We start from the raw sequence: 24031 nt of genomic DNA on the forward strand, positions 1-24031 counted from the left end.
GAGGAAGAAACTAGTGAAATGCTACATTTGGAGCATAGCTCTGTATGGGGCTGAAACATGGACACTTAGGGCAGTAGATCAGAAACATCTGGAAAGTTTCAAAATGTGTTCGAGAAGGATGGAGAAGATCAGTTGGACCGATTATGTGAGAAATGAAGAAGTGTTAATTAAAGTCAGTGAGCAGAGGAATATCCTACACAAAATAAGAAAACGGAAGGCTAATTGGATTGGTCATGTTTTACGCAGAAACTGCCTTCTAAAAGAAGTTATTGAAGGAAAGACAGAGGGGCGGATAGAAGTGACAAGATGACGAGGAAGAAGACGTAAGAAGATGCTGGATGACCTTGGGGACAGAAGAGGATACTGTCATTTGAAGGAGAAATCTCTAGATCGCATTAAGTGGAGGAATTGTTTTGGAAGACTGTGGACCTGTCGTCTGACAGAGTACTGATGATGATGATGATGATGACGATGGTATTATCTTTTGGGGTAATGCCCCTCATAGTGAGAGTATCTTAAAAATTCAAAAAAGAATAAGAGTTATATCTGGTACGGGTAGACTGGGTTCATGCCGTGGATTGTTTAAAAAATTACAAATATTGCCACTTCAGTCTCAGTACATTTTCCCTTACTTCTTTTTGTCGTTAAGAACAGAAATTATTTTATAGCTAATACTGATATTCATGATTATCAACACATGTTATAATCACAATTTATATTTACCTTCTACAAATCTATCAATAGGTCAAAAAGGAGTACTTTTCTCAGATAGCAAGATTTATAATCATTTAGCCTCGAACATTAAATTGCTATCCAAAGATATTAAAGAATTCAAATTTGTATTAAAAAGCTATCTCACTGAACATGCTTTTTATAGTATTGATGAATATTATAAATCAACTTCTCAATGAACACTTTGTTTTGATTGTCTCTCCTACGGATAATATTGTGACATGTCTAACCGTTGCTGGGCAACAGGACGTGGAACAAGTTACCACGAAGACAGACCCTTGATAAACTGTCGGTTGCCAAGTTATGCAACAGTGGAAACAAGGTTATGCAACAGTAAGAAAAGCGGTGTTTGCCTGAGCCGAAGCGTGCTGGTTGCTATGCAGTTGCCCAGCAACTCCTTTGTAAATAAGGCGTCACGCAACAGGGGAGCCCGTGCAGCGACGGTTGGTAGGCAATCGGTAAACATGATGTCACACAACAGTGAAAGCTATCACTTAACTGTTTTCTGTGTTGTCCGTGCCGAGGCTAAATAAGAAGCAGTGAACACTATTCAGTAGTAGGGAGTGATCAGTTAGCGAGCCGTGTTGTATCGATTGCATGGCAGTAACAACAGGAGAAATATTTGTGATACTTCCAATGGCAGTAATTGAGACTGTAAGAGCGAGTGGAATAAATTTGCTATATTCAATACAGCGTGAAGTTATATGTCGCGTTATACACCCAACACGCAACAATATAATTACACAGCTTATGTATCTATTACAACTGTATCAGCGTTTGTATTATTGTATAGGATTTCACTAATTTATAGTGGTTCTTAGTGTTTTCATTTGTCCTTGTATGTGTTAGGAATGTATATTTTATTATCTTATGTTTAAACATGACAGATTCTATATCCAATAGGTTGGTTTGATCTTATATGGATTGATAGAATGCAATAAAACAAATAAAAAATGGAACAAAAACTCATTTGGAGTAGAAGTTCTAAAACAAGTTGTGTGGTTTGCCCCTAAAAGCTTATTATAATGTTAATACTAAACCTTCCTACATTCAGTATTGCAAGAAACAGAAGTTTGCATAACACCAAAACCAGAATCAGAACCTAGCAAAGCTAGGTAGCAGAAGATAATGAAGTAACCAAGTTTCTCTCTCTCCCAAAAATCTTAAGATTAGAAAAAATGAACCAAATCTGTCACATGTTAAAACATAGCATATGGACCTCGAGGGGGGGTTGGGCTCCTATGTTGATTTGCACCTACATCTATAAAATTACATTCTAGTCCAATACAGGAAGGAAGCTAACAATTCTTAAATTCAATCCAATTAAATTCTTCTAAACTGAAGATGAAAGCAACAGGTTTATCCAAAATGTTGGTACAACTACCAAAGTACATGACAATATATCCCAGAAGGCAGTAAATGTCATTATGTTGGGTTTGAAGTTCTCATAGCTGTGGTTATGAAAAGTTCCATCTTCTGGGATACAACACTGTGTAGTCCAATAGAAGTCTCAACCGACATATCAGGGAAGCATGTCACCCCATCTCCAGAGTTGAAGAATAAGACAAGCAAGAAACCAGTGTGAAAGCAGGTGACTTGCTCCTCTGAAATGCTGGCTGACACTTGACAGGCTACACAGCATTCTACTCAAAAAGATGTAAGTCTCAACAATCTTCACTGTTACCACTATAATCACAAATTTCGCAAAATGAAACTGACATGATAGCTTGTCACATGTCAAAATACATAGTTCCAAAGGAGTTAACATTTTCTTCATAATGGCTGACAGAATATTACAAGGTGAAATGCGAGGACTGACTTCACACTGTGCTACGATAATAATTACCTCTGATGATAAAGCACAACTAATTTCAAGGGATCAGTAATCTGAGGGGGCAACTGGCTTTCTTTGGAGAAGCAATATTGTATTTTTCACAATTTCCTATAAAACTAATTAAATACATGAAACAGAATCCTCCTTCAGGAGCTACAGTCATTCAGCTGGTCAGGAAATTCCCCGCCTCTTATGGAATCTACAGGTTCATTACCATGTTTTCATGACTTCCATCACTGATGCCTATCCAAAGCAAGATGAATTCAGTCCACATGCCATTCTAGTAATATCCATTTTAATAGTCTCTACTCGTTTACACCAAGGTCTTCCGAACGGTCTCTTCCCATTAAATTTTCCAAATAAAATTCTATGTCCAGTTGATACGGTGTTATGTACTGACTTAAATCAATTATTATATTTATATTTTAGCATCCTGTCTCCCCAAAAGAAGGGAAATCACCTGATGATGGCTCACGTGGCTGAAACATGTCAAAAATTAGAACAGACATATGACTAAATACATTTTAGAAAATTGGATAGTCACTTTTAATGTATAGAATGTGCTTTTAATGCCCTACTGACATGCAATGATTTTAACAACATCAAGAAGTGTTAAAATATATTTTTAGAGTGAAACATATTCCTAATGTCTTTTAAATTGTTGCATTATTGACGGATACTCTGATAATAATGGATGATAATAAAGGTTAAAATAATTAGTTTTACCCATTCCTGGCCTGTCAGCACTGTGACAAGTAATATGGCATTAACACTTCTAATAAACAAGTAGAATAGAATGAACTTTTGCGTAAAGGAATATAAACTAAATAAAACTTGGAAAGAGTAAATAAAACAATAAGGCAGTATGATACCTGGAGTTTCAAGCAACTTGCATTCTCGTTGGTCCTGGACGGAGGGAGACAAAATGATGCGACCTACACCCATTGGGGTGAATGAGACAAAGAAAGACACATAGCCATGTTTCAAAACCAAAAGCATGCAGCAGAGTTTTTTAGTTGCTGTCACACCTGACAATGCTTTATATTTCACAACTACCTCCGAAGTCTTATAAAAATAACTTTACTATTCCCAAGTCTTATAAAATTTCCATATAATAACCCTCTATGGTTAAGTAGGAGGATCAAAATCCTTTCTCGCAAGCGAAACATAAAAAAATTATACTGATTAAATCTCATTTGGTATAAGGCAATCCATTCAAACCAAATTTATTATCTTAATTCATTCACAACCTTGTGATTCTCCAGTGTCTTTTCATATGTAATGGCTTCAGAACATGGCTGCTTACCATTTCCTCATAAATAACATCAAATATAACAAGTACATTAGTCTTTCACTAGTTTGAGAACAAGTATCTCCCTTTAGATAATTATGCCAAGCAATATGTTACCTCACATGCATAAGAAAAGAGACACTATACCTTTCTATGAGACTACATGGCATCACATTCCAAAAGACAGCACTCTTCATATTTCAAACATCTCACAAACTGCAACATCCTGCTCCTTCAATAACATTAAATTACAAAAGAGAAAGATAAGAGCACTGAAATGTCAACATTATGTGACCATTCTGCTCCTACCACTAAAGATGATAAATGAAAGCAAATTAAAATGGTCCAATGATCTCAGACTAAACCATTCCATAACGTTCAGTTGAAAGAGAAATTCTGTTCAGAAATATATGAACCGTAATTCTTCAAATCAGAGCAACATGTAAGTTCACTGCAATATACATACAGCATATTATTTCTATAAATAAGAAAATCCAGGGTCCTGGCAAGATATGACACAAATATTTTTAATGAAAAGCAAGGGAAAATCACTGTTATGTCCCTAAGCCACAACGGGGAACTGAAACCCCAGGAGCACAAAAGTACCTTGGTGGAGTTGTCAAAATACAGAAGAAACACAAATGTAGGACTGACTTGCCTAACAGATGGCAAATCAGAACTGTACAATACTGAAACTGCAGTGACTGTAACTACATCAATGTCAAACTGCTGATGGGTTGAAGTCAGCTGTTTTACACCCTAAATTAGGAATACATGTGAGACATGCAATATGCCAAGTTAAGTGGTCTCACATACTACTGTAGAGTGTAGACCAGCTGCTGGGTAACAGTCACAAAACAATGCCCATTGTTGGGGCACCAAATTCTTAATAAACAGTGAAATGCAACCTGTTTCCAGGCAAGAGCTTGGTAAACATATTCCCATGGCAACAAATAAGGATGCAAGAATAGAAAAAACAATGTGATACAACCCGCTGCTTCATGATGCAAACACCTTCCCACAGAAACAGCATACAGGAGTGAATGGTGTTTTCTACGTGGTCCGTACCAAAGAGTTATCTTGAAGACAACTGGGGCGATGAGTTGAGTTGAGCTGAGTTCAACAAGGGAGGCTGAGAAGGCACTATAATTAAGTGGAATTACAAGTTGTGGAATGTTAATCAGTGGGCAAAGGGATTAGCACAGAAGCTGAATAACCTCCATTGTTGAGTGCTATTATCAAGCAATGACTAATGAAGACCCTGCAAGCTAGAGAAGACTTATTTGTAAAGTGTGGAAACCAGTGATAGCACTGTAATTACTTGTAGTTCAAAGTGGTTTGTATATGTGGTCAGTAAATCCTTTCACCAAACCATACCCTGTCTACAGTCACAACCCTAAACACGTGACAATTTAAACAATAGTGTCCAAAGGTCCCAACCTGGGATGAAGAGGATGAAGTTAATCAATTTCAGGAAATTTCAGAACTATATATATAAATAGTGTATGATTATAATAACGTAAACAGACAACTACCAGTGTCACGAGCTTATTCCATAAAAATCCCAACCCAAATAGATCACAGTTAGACTCTGTGGTGGCAGCTGCCACTAAGGATACATTAAATTAAGTGTAGACCTCTCCTCAATCCTCAGTCCTTGAACCCAAGATTCTTCAGCAGAAATCAAGAGCCCATTCTGATCCTTTTGAGAAGCCAGCAAGCTAACGGGGTGGAGCACAGTGCAAGATAGTGTGACGTATTTGCGCTATGCAGGATGACCCCTCCCCCGTAGCAGCGGCAGCGCTGTTATGCCACTGCTGGCGGGGGAGGGGGCGTCCTGCATAGCGCAAATACGTCACAATAGGTTTAGCAAGGGAAACTAGGGAGACCATTCAGCTCTACAATGGAGGTAGCTTGGGTGCAGGCTAGCCTGTGGTAACTCCATTCCCCTGCCACACCACTGCTGTCAGCACTATTTTCTGTGGCCCCATCATGGCAGAACATTCATAGTACAGGAAGTACTCTTAGTATGTGGACCAGGTCCACAGCTCTGTGCTTCACAGCAGCTTGTGGGCCACTTGCCGCAAGGTGCTTATGAATTTTGCCAATAAATCAGCATGCCTTCCAGCTGATAATGTTTGGAATGAAGGGAAGTAATTAACTTGTGGACTGCTTGACAGTATTATGTTACACAGTAAGCAGTGTGTGAGTTTGTTTATGACTTGTCAGCAGTAGGCAGCAGTTATCAGCTCCACTAGCTATTTGTTCTCAGCTATTGTTAGTGAGCAGTGTGATACATTATGGTGTAGTACACTTCAGAGCAACACGTGTTCTGTACGAGTATGTCACCTACGTGAAATATGGATCTGCTAGAAAGTGTTGGCGAAAATTTCGAGATAAATTTCATGATAAGAGTTCCCAGCATACAAACAATTTATAATGTGGTGAATAAACTTAGAACAACAGAACTCTTAATATACAAGAAACAAAAACAAGTGTTGAGTGCTTACTGAGAAGTTAAAATGCCATAGGGGCCAGACTTTAACATACACCTAGAAAATCACTGAAACATCTAGCTCAGAGAGACTGGAGTGTCAAAGTCTAGTGCAAGAACGGCAACACAACTGCTGAAGCCATCCAGTGAAAGTTGGTGCGTGGTGTGGTTTCAGTGCAAGGATTGTTGTACCTGATTTTTAATGAAACAATTAATTTCAAAAAATATCTATGTGTAAAGAGGACAGCATCTTCAAAACCTCCTGTGATCTGTGAATTGTAACTACTTCATTCTGAACATTATTAGCCATCAGGCATGCTGATTCATCGACATTCGTAAGCACCTCGTAGCAAGCGGTGCACTGGCCACCATGAAGCACAGAGCCACATACCTGGTCCATATACTAAAAATCCTCCTGTATAAAGAGCTAAAAAATTCTTTAAAGAATGTAGCTAAGTTCAAATATTTATGAACAACAGTGCCAAATCAGTATCATATTGAAACATGTAGTACCACTTTGTAATGATCGTAAGAAGGATAACGCATTGCTTGGCAAAGGCTGGTAAACACGTCAACAAGACCCAAGCTACTGCTAGGCAACTGCCCATAAAAACAGAGGAATTGTTGGCAGCAGTGTTTTCTGTTGGGTCTGCCCCTAGGCTAAATAGTGAGGACCCCAGGCCGGCTGAGGCAGTTCAGTTGAAATTCAGCCTGTGAAGAGAAGAACAGAAGGTTGATGTGAAATGGCCGCCAGCCTGGGACCCAGTTAGTCGTCAGTTGTCAGTTGAGAGTTGAGTTCTGCTAGGGAGGCTGTGAAGATTGGACCTGAGTGCAGAAAGCTGAAGGATCTCCATTGTTAGAAGCCGTTGCTAGGAATGGCTGTTGAAGACACAGCAGGCTGAAAAAAGGCTTAGTGGGTGTTGTGAGGATCTGTGAATTGTGGAGATTTAACAGTGGCACTGTAATTACTTGTAGTTCCAAGTGTGTATACAAGTGGTCAATAAATCCAATATCCAGTCCATACCCCATCTATAGTCAGACCCCCAAATCATAAGAATATTCATAGGAAAGCTATTATAGTACGAAAACACTTGCTACCATTCTTTTTGGAATATTTTATGTCCCTATTTTGTATTCATAAAGAAGTTACAAGCACATTAAATCTGGAGAATATCTGCTACCATTTGGTTTAGAATCTTTTATCTTCCTACTTCCTATTCATGAAGAAGCTAAGATCAGATTAAATTTGAGAAATGCTTCCAGAATCTCATCTCGTGGCATCCTATCTAAAACCCTAAACATTAAAACATATTAAAATACAATCTGACAACTTGTTTCACATAAATGTGAAACACTGTCACCCTAAAAGAAAAACACAAATTGAGTGCACTCGAAAGCAAAGAGCTGAGGAGACTATGTGGACATATGAAAGAAGAACAGGGGGATCAATAAAATTGCATAAAAATGAGCTGGATAATTCACATGCTTCACAAAATATTAAAAAGGTAATCATAAATGATGAGTGTGACTTTGGCATGCATGGAGGTAATTCAAAATGCATGCAACATTTATGTTGTGAAACAGGAAGGGAAGAAATCATTATAGGAACCTAGCTGTAGACGACAGGATAATAGTAAAGTAGTGGTTAAAGAGAATATGACATGAATTCATTTGATTCCAGATAGTGTCCAGTGGTGGGTAATTCTAAACACAGTATTGACTTGGAGTTCCAGCATAAATGAGGAATTTCTTTACCAGTTGAGTGAATATCACATTTTCAAGGACTCCAATCCATAAGAGTTACTTAACCCAGCAGAAAATAACTTCCACACAGCAAAGTCCAAAAATCTGAGTCCCATCAATTTCTCTCTATGCAGATTACAAGGCATTTTCAAATTCCTGTCCATTTTAACAACAGATTTAACCAGAGTGATGAAGCAGTTCACTGAACACAGTTCCGGAATCCCAAGCATCAAACGTGGTTCTGTATATTATAAAGTAAAGTACTGTCATTAACTGATGACGGACACATGCATTCACACTCACAGGTGACCATGGCAACTACATGTGTTGTGTTTTCATTCCACAGTATTCCATTACATCTACTATTATAAACAACCAACCATGACAGATGGCCTTTACTCAAGTGTGCACATGCATGCATGCATGTGTGTACTCTCATTATAAGCTATTTTAGACGGTCCTCTTTTAACATTCTGTTAGAACAAACAGGTTGCTTTTATCAAAAACTGTTATTTTTAACTCCTCAGCATTCTAAAATGTGGAGAACCCAAAACCTTTGTGACAAAAAGATAATATAGATAAAAGATACTCCAAATGCCCCAGAAATGGTAACAAACAGCCACTATTTCCTATGAAACTAAATTATCTAAGTGAAAGATAAAGCATTGCCAGTGTTATGAAGAGGAGTGCAAACATGAGTTTTGAGGCTTTCCCAGCAGTGAAGATTTCATGGACTCTGGTCTTCTATGTTATGACACCATGTAGTCTGATAGGTAGTTACCCATGTTCTCAAAGAACATACTGCCTCCATCTTCAGGGCAGAAGTGAAGACTGAGGAAACACATTTCTTCAAAATGTTTCAAACCACCTACCAGACTACAATATGTCATAACCCAGAAGATTACAATCCCAGGTGCAAGTAATTTTAAAACCATTAACAATTTTTAGTTAAACATCAATTGGGTACCATTCAAAAGCAGAGGGCTAAAGCCTTATGAAGTAATTTCAATAATTAAATCAAACAAATGAACAAACAAGAGACAAAAATTGATCTACAATGACACAGAGCAACATACAATGTTATGGTAAATATCAATAAACAGAATTCTGTACAATAGAATACCCACTTAACATTTCTCTCCAGAGGCAACCAATTTCAGTGCTAAAATAAAAAATTAGAAGAAAAAACATAAATTCACAGAACTGATTTAGAACTAAAAATAATTTGACTCAAAATGAAGGAAAATGTTACAACAATAAACTTTAAATCAGGATTCTACAGTAGTACAACTTGGGTTATGACTTAGTCTTCACAAAATACTGTCACGTGTTGGGTGTATAACGTGACAAATAACTTCACGCCATATTGAACATAGCAAATTTATTGCACATTCGCTCTTACATTCACACAATTTACAATTACACAGTTACTGCCATCGTCAGTATCGCAACTCACTCCAGCGAATACAAGACTGCAATTGACTGGTTACTCGTTACTCACTACTCACTAACTAATAACTCACTACTGAACAGTGTTCGCTGCTCCTTATTTAGCCTCGGCACAGACAACACAGAAAACAGTTATGTGATAGGTACCGCTGTTGCCTGACGCCGTATTTACAAGTGTTGCTAGCAACGCTGTCGGGCTTTGTTTACAGCTGGGTATCTCTTGGTAACAACACCGTGGCAATGGTTGCCTGACACAGTTGCTCCTCTGTTACGTCACTGCGGGGGAAGGGGTGTTTACCGAGCGTTGCGTGATAATGGAAGGGGTGGCGGTATGTGACGTCATTCACAAGACCGCAGAGTTCACGTGACCCCTACTTTCCGTTGCGCCGTCCACATCACACTGCTCCCTTCTAAAGGTTGTTCGTCCTGAACAGCCTAACGGTACATCCCCGTTCCTTTTTCTTCCTGTTGCTGTGTCTCCTGTTGTTTCGGCTACTTTTCTTGCAGCGACTATTCTCCGTCCGTTACATCCACTCCCCTCTTAAGACTAGCTTGTCTCGAGCAGTTTCCTGTTAACTTGCCGGAAGATCCAGTTGTATCACATTCACTCCTTCACTTTCTCTGGGGAAGCCGGAGTTTCTAATTTACTGGCTCCTCTTCTGTGCTCTGCTTCTTTTTCGTTTTGGAGGGGGTCGACCCTTCTGCAAGGTCCAATCCTTGATCATGTCTTTCTTCTGAAGTTCCTTATGTCAACGTAACAGCACTTGAAGTGTGGTCTGCACTTGCTGACATCGTCGTTCCTCCTGGTCTTCCCGCCACTTGCTGGTACGAGACCGTGGCACAAGAGTGCCCACTGCTGGTTTCTCAATGCTGCTATGGGCACCTCGCAATGGTTGAGACTCGTCATAAGACTGCTTGCAGAGACGGTGTAGACAATTGTCGACGGTCAATTCCTTTCTCCAGCATCCGAACGTTCCCTGGGTAGTTTCCTTCTTGAAGGCATCTCTCCTGCGTAGTGCCACGGCTGCATGGTGAGACACCTTCCGGTCAGTGTTGGTCAACTCCATCCAGGATCCACAAATTCCTCGGGTCAGTTTCTTCGGCTCCCCAAGTTGCCCTGCAGCTTGCTTTTTGCCCTTATGCCGCTTCTTCCATCCTTTGACCGGTTTCACTACGGCGTCATCTACAGGGATCTCTTCTTCTTCTTCTGCTGTCTCAGGTTTCCCGTCCACTGAGGTCAGCTTTTCTTCTTCTAGATGTGCCTCCATTTCTTGGCATTCTTGGCAAGCAATTGTCTCCATGTCTCTTTTTGGTTTGGTGTCGGCAGCCATTTTCTTGTGGCTGGTGCCCCTATTTTCTTGCATGGCTTTCATCCTTGCTTTGATCGCTTCCATCCTTGCTTCGATAGCTCTTCTTTCTGCAGCCAATTCTTCTCGCCAGGATTTCGAGTCGGCATCCAGTTTGGCCACCATTTCTTCCTGGCTAGTTCTGATTTCCCTCAGCAGTAGTTCCATCATCTGCTGTGAGAACATTTTCTTTCTTCTTCTTCTTTTCTTTTTTTCTTTGCAGAATAACACTCAATGTACTCGTAAATTCAACTATTCCTCGAGGCGTGTTCAAGTTCGTAAACAATTCTGACACCAAATTGTCACATGTTGGGTGTATAACGCGACAAATAACTTCATGCTGTATTGGATATAGCGAATTTACTGCACATTTGCTCTTACATTCACACAATTTACAATTACACAGTTACTGCCATCAGCAGTATCACAACTCACTCCGGCAAATGCTAGACTGCAACTGCCTGGTTACTCGTTACTCACTACTCACTCACTACTCACTAACTAATTGCTCACTACTGAATAGTGGTCGCTGGTCCTTATTTAGCCTCGGCACGGACAACACAGAAAACAGTTATGTGATAGGTACCGCTGTTGCCTGATGCCGTGTTTACAAGTGTTGCTAGCAACGCTCTCAAGAGTTGTTTACGGCTGAGTAGTAACCGCGATATCCCTTGGCAGTAACACCTCGGCAATGGTTGCCTGACACAGTTGCTCCTCTCTCCACGGGGGAGGGGGCGTTTACCGAGCGTTGCGTGATAATGGAAGGGGTGGGGATATGTGACGTCACTCGCAAGACCGCAGAGTTCACATGACCCCTACTTCCTGTTGCGCCATCCACGTCACAATATATTACAAAGATAGTGAGGTTATTCAATAAAATTAATAGAAATGTGCACATGAAAAATCTCATTCATAATTTACCTCAATGAGATCATTTCTTTGGATACTAATATACTGTAACGTGTCTTGCGTTACTGATCCCACTTCTGACACCAATGTAACGTGTTTCCGTTACTGAAGACGCCGTAGAGATGGTTAATTGGGTTTATTTAACAGTCTACAAATCACGGCTACAATTAATTATCACACAGTTGCGGGGTTTCACACTTTATAACCCTAAGCGCATTAATCTGTCGACACTGTTGCGGGGTTTCACGACTTATAACCCTATGCGCAAATCAGTTCACTCTGTCTTCAGTAGTCTACACGTTTACCGTAGGGGAGCTTTGTATCACTGTATCACACGCTCCCAATTACACAATTACACACACGTCCGGATCTTCTTTCCGCGACGGCTGCTATACTCCAACTTGTAGTCGGCTGGCTGTTACTTTATAACTCGGAATGTCTTCGGCGGTAGCCACACTGGAACTCGAACTCGTCGATACGCACTGTGCATCCACTTATATAGCTGCAGTGCTTGCCTGTGGCGTAATGAGTGCCACGTCACAGTAGGACGTTGATTACGGTTACGTTAGCGTTGCGCGTTACGTCACCGCGNCCGTGGAGAGGAGGGGGGAGGGGGGTTCTCAGTCGCGCAACATGTTACAATACATTTACTTCGAAATCTTTAGAACTGAAGTTAAAACAGAAAAATTACTACAATTGCTCAAATATCGAATATTCGCTCTGGAAAATGTTAACTAAGTTAGAGGAACAATGAAAATGTATACAAGGATACAAAAAAACTCCATTGCTTCAGTCCACAAGCAAACTATACTGACAAAGCGACCGCCACTTGTCAGCAAAGTTAGTGCCAACTTTAGCAGATAGAGGGTGTTGTGTGGTCAGTGCAACAAATCTTCACGGCCTTTAATTTCGGTTTTCTAGACTGGAGATATACGAGGATATATATGCTTAAAGTTTAAGTACAGTGAACTATGTAGTGTTCAAACCCATTATCCCCAAAGAAGATCCAGTGCCAAGGGTTCAAATTCCACAGTTAAACAAATTAACATAAAGAGTTTTGGTTTGATAAACAAATGTTTCTATAGAATGTCTATAGAAATCAATATGTATTTTGACCCCTCAACACTTATACTATCCTCTTCATACTGCACCATAGCTCAAGTGGTTAGTCGCTGGCTTCCCACTGGGGCAGCCCGGATTCAATCCCGGGTCTGGTCAAGTGGGATTTGTAGTGGCCAAAGTGGCGCTGGGGCAGGATTTCTCCAAGTACTTCGGTTCCCCTGCCAATCTTCATTCCACCAATTGCTCCACAATCACCCTCACCTATCATCTGGGGCTGGTACAATAGGCCAGAAGTGGCCGCAGTACAAGGGACTTAGTCCCACCCCACTAGTAATAAATAAAAGATCTTCGTACATTGTGTGGTAATTTGATGACATCTGTTGCAGAAAACATAGAATATTTAAATGTAGTTATGATATCATCTGCTGTCATTATTGCATAAATGAAGTGTTAAATGGTGACCTCACTGGATACAGTCGATAAGATAATGACACAGCATATGTATCACTTGTACATGTGCCTACAGTCATTATCAATTCACTATTTTGTTGCTATTATGAATCGTTACAACTAACATGTATTCACCATATACTCTTTATAGTTCAGCATTTTAATGGACTAGATTTGTGTTAGAAAGGTTAATGTGATATCCCAAAAGAAATAAATAAAATACAGAATTGTTGTTTCCATTAATACATAATATACACAAGTTCTCATACCATTACTGTCTGTGACAACATTTAACTTTTCCAGGTGAACAATAGGTGTCTTTTTCTTGCTGTAGCGATATGTTGTAGTAGTACTTCTCCCACTTCCAACTGTTCCTGTTGTTGGGGTTTTCACATCCACCGGGGATCCACCACTGTCATCCACTACATCCGCCGCATCTTCTGACATATCCAATTTTGATGTTGATGCTGATAACACAGAATATGTTAAATGTAAAATCAGTATCCAATTTTGGTCACATTCCATACCCAGGAGACAAACTGCATGCATATGAGCTATATTCGATATCTGTAATTCTGGTATAGTTACACAGTTGCAATTCACCAAGGGTGATGCTTCTCTTATGCAGATAAGGAACTCTCAATCATAAAAGGGAGTAAATACATATTACATTCCCCTTTATGACATACTCAAACAGATAAAAGGCCAGTTCATTCAACTGACTATAGCAATAACCAAACCTGTAGGAACTGAGAGGTATGATGTTAAATATCTGAATAAATGCATGAAAGATTATATATGTCAAGGCTCCCACATTTGCCACACAACTGGCTCAAGGACGAAGGTCAGGTTGTCAGCCTTATGTGCCAGCTATCCTTTACCCCCCAGAAAGACCCCTGGTAAGCATTTCTGTTAAATCAAATGACATATACACTTGTATATTATACAGCTAATGTGCTCAAAAAACCATTTCATATTTTTGGCCCAAACAACAAAATGGGAGGTTTACATAAATACACTGCAACATGTACATCCTAATTACATACAGATGAATTTCATATGAAAAATACACTGTAAAGTGAACTAGAAATATGACACAAATGACCAGTTGCACAGATCTAATTCTGTCTTCTTACCTCTACCAATGGCAATTTACAAACCCTCCTCCCTCAAAGGTGAGCGTGGGGGGGGGCGTTACCTTTGAATGGTGTAGCCCTATGCTAGACTTGAAGATCTCATGGATATGTTGGTTTTCATGGAATTACAGCCTTTCACAGTTTCTAACCTACATTCCTTATTTTTAAAAAATAATAGGAGGCTTATGAGATTACCTTGCCTATCCCTCCTAATTTTTAGGCTTATGAATGCACCTTGCTGTCTGTGTATATCCCTTCTTTTTTTAATTTTCTGTGCGTTCTATGTCATATCATAGGAAAGCAGGACTTCTTGTTACCTTACTTTCGTTATTTTGAAGATATAAAAGAAGGCTCATAAGATTACCTTGCTGTCTGTGTGTCCCCCCTTAATTTTGTTTTATTTTCTATGTGATCCGTGTCTTATCAAAGAAAAGGAAGTGATTAGTACTGCCATAACTTCGTGTTTTAATATACTGTACTCTTCTACAGCTAATCTGTTCTGGTTTTGTTTTGTACATTTAACAAATTTTAATTTAAGGAGCTGTGAAAAGATCCCGTACTGATTACGCATATTTTATTTCAGTCCCAGTAGATGATAAAGATGCAGCTACAACTGTGGTTGACACAAAAAGCAGAAAGATTAAATCATAAAACACATAGCAGGATAACAATTTAATAGTTTAGGAAAAATGCAACACAAAATTATAAATACCAAATTTTCCACCATAATACAAGAGTGACTTACATGCGTATAAACGCACCACACAAATTTAACAATATCCAGTACCAGAAGCAACATCATACATAATTATGTTAAAGCTTCATTATTGTGAATATAAAAACTGACAACTGTGAAAATCCACTGATGGAACCATAAAAGGTAATAAATGTATCTGTAAATACTGTACAAAATATGTTGCATGTATTCATATTATGTGAGGTCAAACCTGTGAGGTTATAACTGAAAACCTTCAGGCACTTGTGCAACTCTGTATAAAAATGAACACAACAAATAATTATCTTCTAAGTTTCTTCCAGAAATTCTTGCCCTTCAGGAAAAATCTGCATTTCTACTTCCTTATCTATTTAACAACACTTCCTTTCCAACCACACTCATTTATTATGGTGGTAATAATAATGACAAAAATACAGTACTTAGAAGTTCTTACAATGATGATGTTCTTACCTATCTTACGCCTCTTATGTAAAGGCTCAAAATGGAAGTCTGACAGACGGCGACGACGAATAGTACGAAGAGATTTTGTTGAACTGGTGGTGCTCTGTGTGTTTGAAACTGATGACTGAGGCATGAACTGCAGACTAGTGGTATGAGTAGGTGGTATCTGCTGAGGTCCCACATCAATTACCTCAATATACTCTTCACCTTCCTCAACTGCAGGGAATTTACTCTTCAACCTAAAATAAGAAAGACCTGCATATCACAGTCTGATTCCAACTGAAGTACTTCATACACATCAGTACAGTTACTGTATATTAAAACTTCAGATTTTGTAGTAGGAAGCTTCCAACGACAATCTCAACAAGAACCATGTACCTGGCTAATGTAGCCACCACTGAGAAAAGCTCATTTTACATTTATATTTAGGAATTAAGTTAAAACTTGTATTTGATAAAGTGCCATATTGTTTTGGCATGCAAAAATGACAAATGCATATAAAATTTTAGTAGGAACACCTTGAAGGAAGGCAATATTTAGCAGACTATGGCATAGATGAGAGGCTGATAATCTGCGAAAATATGAATTAAAGACTTAAAATATACAACTGTACAGTAAGATCTGATGTGGTGCCATGTAGTCTGGCATAAGTCACTCTGCCTGCTGCATTCTTGGCTTATTTTTCAGCCTTGAAGATGCGTCTGAGACATCAGGAAACATCTACCAGACAGCAAAGTGTCACATCTCAGAACACAGCACTTTTCATATCTGTACAGATATATACAAATATAAAATACCAAATAAAATTATGGAGATAGAAAAAATGAGAGTTTAACAAAGTAATGAGGTCATATTTGGTACAACATACGTTTTATTCTGTAGAGGAATATGTGTTAAATTAAAGATGGTATGTTTGTGAAAGGGGGATATTTATTTTTAATTATAGAAATTGAACTATTGTATGTTTAATGTGTGTGGAACGTTTTCCTATGACAGTGATTTGACGAGGAAGGAAGAATGGATTGGTTGACTGATTGATTGATTGATGTGAAATGGATGGAACCGGTTACTCTGTTGGGGAATTTATGTTGCCTTAAATTTTTAATATAGTTTTATATGGTATGTTGGACATGCACACAATTTGTGTATGTAGTTAAATATTATAGTATTATTGACTTTTATACAAATAATTTGACTTGTTCTATATCTGGAGGCTGTATTGCAAAATGTGGATTTCTGGAACCAATAAAAATATGAATATGATATTATTAAAATTTATTCTTAGCTGTTTCAGTCACAGTTTATTTTATGAGTTCTTTTATGGTTCTGTCAGAATGTAGACTTTACAGTGTTGATCAATCACAATTACTTGCATATTCTCTTAGACATGAAACAGAAATGTATAAATACTTATACTGTAGAGGTGATCACCAAATAAATACAAAATGCATTACACCTAATGAACATTAAAGTGGGTCTCACTGTGATTATAATTGGACAACATATGATTATGCGTGACTGACACAAAAGATACACGTATATTTGCTTGAGGAAAGCATTAACCAGGTTATGTCTTTTACCATCTTGCAGGTTCAGTCCACTAACATGTACATCATGTTTCACAAGAATTCATTTTTACTGCAAGAAAGTAAACTAATCAGATTAAATTTGTAATTTTTGGAGATGCAGTCAGCCCTTCCTCCTTTTGGTGGTAAGATTCCAATGGAAATTGTTGCTGGCTGGATGAGAATTTGAATATTTGGATACTGGATAACAGGAAATTTACTGTACCTACATCAGTTTATTCGAATTAATGAAAATGAAGGAATATTTTTGAACACAGATGGAAAATAGCTGAAATCTAAATACAGAAAATGATTATGTAAATCTGTACCTTCAGGAAAACAACAACAACTACTACTACTACTACTACTACTACTACCACCACCACCACCACTACTGCTACTACTACTACCACCACTACTCACTACTACTACTACTACTACCTCCTGGCAGAAACGTAACTCCCAAGAAATATAAAACTAAATTCCCAGAATTAAGTAACTATGACAGTGAATCTCTTCTGAAGGGATGTTTTCCTAAAGGGGTTGAAAGACAATACCAAATTGATAGAAGAGAATACTAACCGCTCTGTTGCTGATATTTCCTGAGCATGTGAGGGTGATCGAATTACTGGCATTAGAGTTTTAATTGTTGTCTGTGGTTCCTTTTTCTCTTCCTTGTGTGTTGTTATTGCTGCAATATCAGTAACAGGGGCAGATGTATTTTCAACAACTGTCAACTTCTCTTCACTTGGCACCTTGCTCTCGCCAGACACATCATCAGCTGATGCTCGTCCATCACCATCACCAATCATTCTGATCAACAAACCAAAAACCACGACAAAATCAACAGGACGAATCAAATACGTGGGGCAATCCAAAAGTTTCCGAAATTTGAATTTTGCACGCAAATGGTTATGAGTACATCGAAATACCGCTAGGTGTCTCCTCACACATCCTTCGTGAATCAGTGTGGCAAGCAGCGTCGAGTTGAGTGGTTGGGTTTACTGTTGGTGAACGTATTTCCATTGTTGTGTTTCCGTGAGTTTGCGGTTTTGCGGTGGCTGACCTGAGAGAGCAGCGTGTCTGTATAAGGTTTTGTTTCAAACTTGGGAAAACCGCTGCAGAAATGCACCAAATGTTGAAGCAAGCTTTTGGTGAAAACAGTTTAGGCCAGACACAAACTTACAACTGGTATAAGCATTTTAAAAATGGCTGAACATTGAATGATGATGACAATCGTTCGGGACAGCCGTCAATGGGCAAAACACCAGAAAATGTCGCGATAGTTAGGGATCTGATTCTGCAAGATCATAGACTGACCATCCAAGACCTCTGTAACACCTTCGGACTAAGTTATGGTACAAGTCAACGAATTTTGTCAGAGGAACTGAACATGAGGAGGATTGCGGCAAAGTTTGTGCCATGACTGCTGCAAAATGAACAGAAGCAGCATCGCTTGGAACTCTGCAGGGAACTTCAGCAACAGCTTCAAGAGGGTCCAAACTTTCTTTCAAAGGTTGTCACTGGTGACGAAAGTTGGGTTTATGGCTACAACCCTGAAAGCAAGCAGCAATCATCGCAATGGAAGAGCCCTTCTTCACCTTGGCCAAAAAAAGCTCGACAAGTCAAGAACAACATTAAGTCCATGTTGATCTGTTTTTTTATATTGACAGGATTGTTCATAAGGAGTTCGTCCCTCCNAGCAGAAACGCAGACGGTCCTAACACCCTAACAAAGAAAGACTTCCAGGATGCATTTCAAAAGTGGCAGAAACGTTGGGATCGGTGTATGTGCTCCAAAGGGGACTACTTTGAAGGTGATGGTGCAGAATAAGATCTAGGTAAGATGGAACAGTTTTTATTAATATATTTCGGGAACTTTTGGATTGCACCATGTATATCATCAGTCAATACTTCCAATCCCTTCATCTGCATAGGACAATTTTTTTACATATATAAAAGATTATTATATAGTATGTTTCACTTTTCTACTAATAGTTTGTGTGCTGTGTTTTGTTTGAATGTGTTTATGTGTGTTATCTGTCTGTTGTCTTATTGTAGTACCACTGCCACCAGGTGAAAACCCATGTGCAGTTAAATAATAATAATAATAATAATAATTTTATTATAATGCAAAAAATCCTTTGGGAGAGAGGTGGACAGAATGAGAAGTTGTTGTTGTTGTTGTTGTTCCACAATACACAGGAGTTACAGGATCCCAGACCCATGCTCAGTGACAAAACTGTGCACAAGAACAAGAACAAATGCACTTCAATGCTCATGTACAGACTGGAATTAAAAGCCTCCCTGAGCATAAAATCCATAAAGTTACAGTGTTATAATTTCAAGGACTTGCATCAAAAAGAATACAGCTCTAGTGTTACAATCTTGTGTAAACTAAGCAAGAAATTTTTAAATTACAAGGCTGCAGAAGTAAATTCATGCTCAAAGATGAGAAAAATTAATTAATTTTTTACCTTACATCTGGAATGGTTTGCTAACAAAACAGTAACCACATCTACTTTTGCATATTTCTGACATAATCCTCTGTTTCCCATGTGGCTTTCTTTCTGTGTACACAGTTGCCTTGAAACTGTCCGTTGATTTGCTTGTAGTCAGAATTAGTAACTCATGTTGCATTTATTTTGTGGTTCTCTGCATACACTGTATGTCAGTGTAAATGTTCTCTGTTATTTAATGACGATTATGATGATGACAAAATAATAAAGTGTTACACATGCAGAAAGAACAGTTCTATGACAAGACAAGATACAGCAGAGTAAACTGAGGTGTAATGCTGATACTGGAATATACATATGAAAAGCAATGACACAAAATTAATTATAAATCAAAAATTTTAAAACACAACTCATTTTAAAAATTCTGCTTTAGACAAACAAAATATTTTGGTCCATTGCAAATGTTTGTGAGACCAAGGTGAATACTCGTTAAGGCAGCTGAAATGTTTATTTATTATGTAATAACAGTTCATAAAATCTAAAGCCCAGATTTGACTTCATTACATAAATCTGGAAAGAAGATTCTGTAAGAAAGTTGCATTTTCCAAGAAATCTTGAATAATGAATAAAAACGTTCACTAACCCTTTTCCAGGCTTCTTAGTGGCTACTGAAGATTGTTTTTCTTTGGATGTTCCCTTCTTTTTTTCCAATGCTGTGCTGCAATCTCCACCACCTCCATTTCCTCCTACTCCTCCACTCTTACCACTTCCAACACCAAAGGATGGCCCAGTTTTAGATTTACGGCTTGGTTCAAAACGATTTGTCTTTTCTGAATATGATGTGCTACCCATAGCAAAGGCACCAACACCACTATATCGTGATTTAGGTATGAGGTCATCTATTGATTCACCAACTGTTCGAGCATATGCCAGATCTGCCACGTTTGGAGTTGAACCCATAAATTTGTTGTACTCTGGATGATAATGTTTGAGATGCATCTGAAGTAAAATTAAAGAGCATAGTGAGTCCAGTTTGTCACTAAACCATGGCCAGCAACTTCTACTCTCCCATCTGGAGACACTGCTACCTACCCACCTCCACCTCTAGTTGTCCAGTGTTTCTTAGGTGATATACACAAATGACCAAGACAGCTTCCAGTTCACTGGTATAATTAAAATAAATGTCCAACAAATAATTTATAAATTTACTTGCGTAATGCTCTGCTTCATGCCCACTGTTTTTAATACCCAAAGGCAGAGATGTAGAGACAAAATGCAGATTACTTTTATGATACATCCAGACTGTGATCTTCTGGGTTGTGACACCATGAGTCCTGTATGCAGATAGCAATATTTTGGATGAAGATGCTCCTCCATATTCGTAGTTCAACCTTGAAGGTGAAGACAGCATGACTGTCCACAACACTAACGGCTTACCATAAGACTACATGGTGTCACAACCCAGAAGATAACAGTCTGAACAGTCACTGCCAAAACTAACATTTCTAACAAATTCTTGGTGCTATATATAAAATAGTAGCACACTTACAGGACATTTTCTGTTACATATATGTAGTTGTCTCTCTCTTTTATATATTCTCTAGTTCTTGTGTAATTATTTATCTTAACACCTTTTCCCCATTCTGAAACACAGCACAAATTGTAAATAAGTGCTGAGTACCATAACCAGTGACTCATGTACGGCTTTTAGCCCTCAGTCAAAACCAAAGAAGTCACACTTATTCTTCTAAAAAACATCAGTTCTATCTATTCCAGGAGAGAAATATCAAGTGTAACAATAACTAGCTCATTATGCAAAACCTACATACCAGTCCAGAATCCACAGCCAAAGGGGACAGACTTGAAACGAGTTTCTGTGCAATCGGCAACAAATGAACAACACACGAACATGAAGTTAGGGGGAGAAATTATGTGGTAAAAACAACAAAAAATAATTTATATTTTTTTCCAAAAAGACGTGGGTTGGGGGGGACAGATTATATTAAGAATATCACATAAGTAAATACAGTACATATTTTTGCAAAACTTTTGCCAATGGGGTAAATTTTCCTAATAGTATTCTGAATTTACTGTGCCATATAAAGCTACAAGGTGGTTCAAATATGACCGGGACTGATTTGTGTGTAAACATGCCACATTGCACAGCAGCTGTGCGACCTTGAGAGAGTGAAGCCACAACTTCCACCCTCCCTCCTGTTAGGGTTAGAACCTGTTCAGTCCTGTCTTGGAGTTGCTAGAGTGATGAGAGAACAGAAGGTACTGCGGAGCATGATACAACGCACTGTGATCAAATTCCTCGTTGGAGAAAACGTCCCATCCACTGAAATTCACCACAGACTCCAACAACAGTATGGGAAAGTCTCTCTCTCATGGACCCATGTGTTTGAGTGGTGTAAGTGCTTCAGAGAGGGCAGAGAGCGCGCGGAGAATGAACTGCATGATTGTCGGCCGCGAACATCCGTCACTGAGCCAAACACTGATCGTGCAGACGCGCTTATTCATGAAAATAGGCGCATCACTATCAAGGAACTTGGAGCAATGCTGTCCATCAGTGTTGGTAGTGTAGAAGACATCGTGAATACTATCGCAAGGTGAATGTACGGTGGGTACCACACACTTTGACGAACATGAACAAAATGGTGCAAATGCAAGCTGCCAGTCATCTCCTACAGCAGTTTGAAGACGAAGGTGATGCATTTTTTAAGTCTATAGTGACCACCGATGAAACGTGGGTGCACTACTTCATTCCCAAGTCCCCCAAACCCCCCAAACCCAAGAGAGTGCAGAGGAGCAGTTCGGCAGGAAAAGTGATGGCAACATTCTTCTGGGACTGGCAGGGGGTTATCCATGTAGACTTTCTGACAGATGCCAGAACAGTCAATGCAGCTTATTACTCAGACCTCCTGGCAACAGACGTCAAGGAAAAGTTCCGATCCAAGCGGAAGACAGGTGGAAAGCAGGTAGCTTTCCTTCAAGACAATGCACGCCCCCATACAGCCAAAACAGCAATGGAAACCCTCCAGAAATTGAAATGGAACCTTCTGACACATCCACCGTACAGTCCCAATTTGGCCCCAAGTGATTTATACCTGTTCAGAAGGCTCAAATCAGACTTGCAAGGCATGCGGTTTGTGAACGATGCCATCATCCAGACTGTTCGGGAGTGGATATGCCTCCAACCACAAGACTTTTTTGAAAAGGGCATAAGGATGCTTCCAGAACGTTGGAAAAAATGTGTTGACTCCAGAGGGGAGTACGTTGAAGACTGACGTGTGCAAGTAAGTGTTTGGCAATTATGTTTTCTTTTTTAAAAAAATCAGTCCCAGTCATATTTGAACCACCTTGTACAACAACAGTAAAATTTCATATAACACCTGTTACTGGACAGCAAGGCAATAACATTACATATCTTGACTGGAGGGACATTGAATAACGGAGGCACTTAATTGGGAACTTATCCAAAAATTGTTGCACTGTGCCACTTAAAGCATGTCAGAAACACTCACTTGCTCACTCACTCACTCGCTCACTCGCTCTCACTGACTGACTCACTTACGGACTCCATGGAACCAAGCCCTTCTTGAGAAGCTGACAGTTGTGCACTAATTCATGCTTAAATAATTATTGGGCCCATACATCAAAACCAGTCACACAAAATCACATGCCTCCAGACTGTGTGGGCAACACAGTGCTTTGTGCATTGTTTTTTATAGGTGGCTATATAAAGAGAAACTGGAATTCCAAAATCACCATGAAGTTCACAAAAGAGAGAACGGCTTTGTCATATTTCTAGAAACAGTCTCAATATGTGAGACCAACACAGAAGTATTTCCAAGCAAAGACTGTATTTTGTCCACTATGTATAAAAGCCATCTGGATACCAACTATATAGGGAATGAAAATATAACATGAATTTCCAAATATGACCTCAAATACTGTTCTTTGATCCAAGTAAAAGCTAACACAAATTCATCAGAACACTAAACAAAACATATATATTTAGTTTTTGGAACATGACAAGTGTACTATCAAACTAATACAGGAAAATACAATATACTTTGCAGAACTGCTGTGCTACTAACCTGTAGCAAATTTTCTTTGCGAAAATTCTTGCCACAACCATCTTTGGGACACTTGAATGTATTGTTTTCCATTTGAATTTTCAAGCCCCCAACAAGAACTGTAAATAAAATATAGCTTCTATCAATGTCAACTGCTCAGAAAAGAAAGAAAAATACATGCTTTATATCTTGAAGGCATACACTTACATTTCCATTTGTTTTGATAGATGTTTGTAATTTATCAGCTGTGAAGTAGAGATTAGATAACTGAAAACTTTCATACAATGCATTTTGTGACTTACA

General features: G+C 38.9%; 1 protein-coding gene across 7 annotated transcripts in view; it reads right to left on the reverse strand.

Moving 5' to 3' along the window:
• Positions 1-24031, reverse strand: part of LOC111864808 — a 78990-nt gene that overhangs the window by 19715 nt on the left and 35244 nt on the right. For 5 of the 7 annotated variants that reach the window (XM_033751593.1, XM_033751592.1, XM_033751591.1 and 2 more), the window contains 6 exons: positions 23750-23847; positions 20290-20645; positions 17771-18001; positions 15633-15862; positions 13580-13777; positions 3439-3501 (listed from right to left, as the gene is read on the reverse strand). In XM_033751593.1, the coding sequence (XP_033607484.1) occupies positions 3439-3501; positions 13580-13777; positions 15633-15862; positions 17771-18001; positions 20290-20645; positions 23750-23847 (1176 nt within the window). The remainder of the gene's footprint in view (positions 1-3438; positions 3502-13579; positions 13778-15632; positions 15863-17770; positions 18002-20289; positions 20646-23749; positions 23848-24031) is intronic. The other 2 variants (XM_023852334.2, XM_023852331.2) reach the window with 1 other exon arrangement.

This window comes from Cryptotermes secundus, unplaced genomic scaffold (genome assembly GCF_002891405.2).
Source record: "Cryptotermes secundus unplaced genomic scaffold, Csec_1.0 scaffold1702, whole genome shotgun sequence".
NCBI classification, from domain to species: domain Eukaryota; kingdom Metazoa; phylum Arthropoda; class Insecta; order Blattodea; family Kalotermitidae; genus Cryptotermes; species Cryptotermes secundus.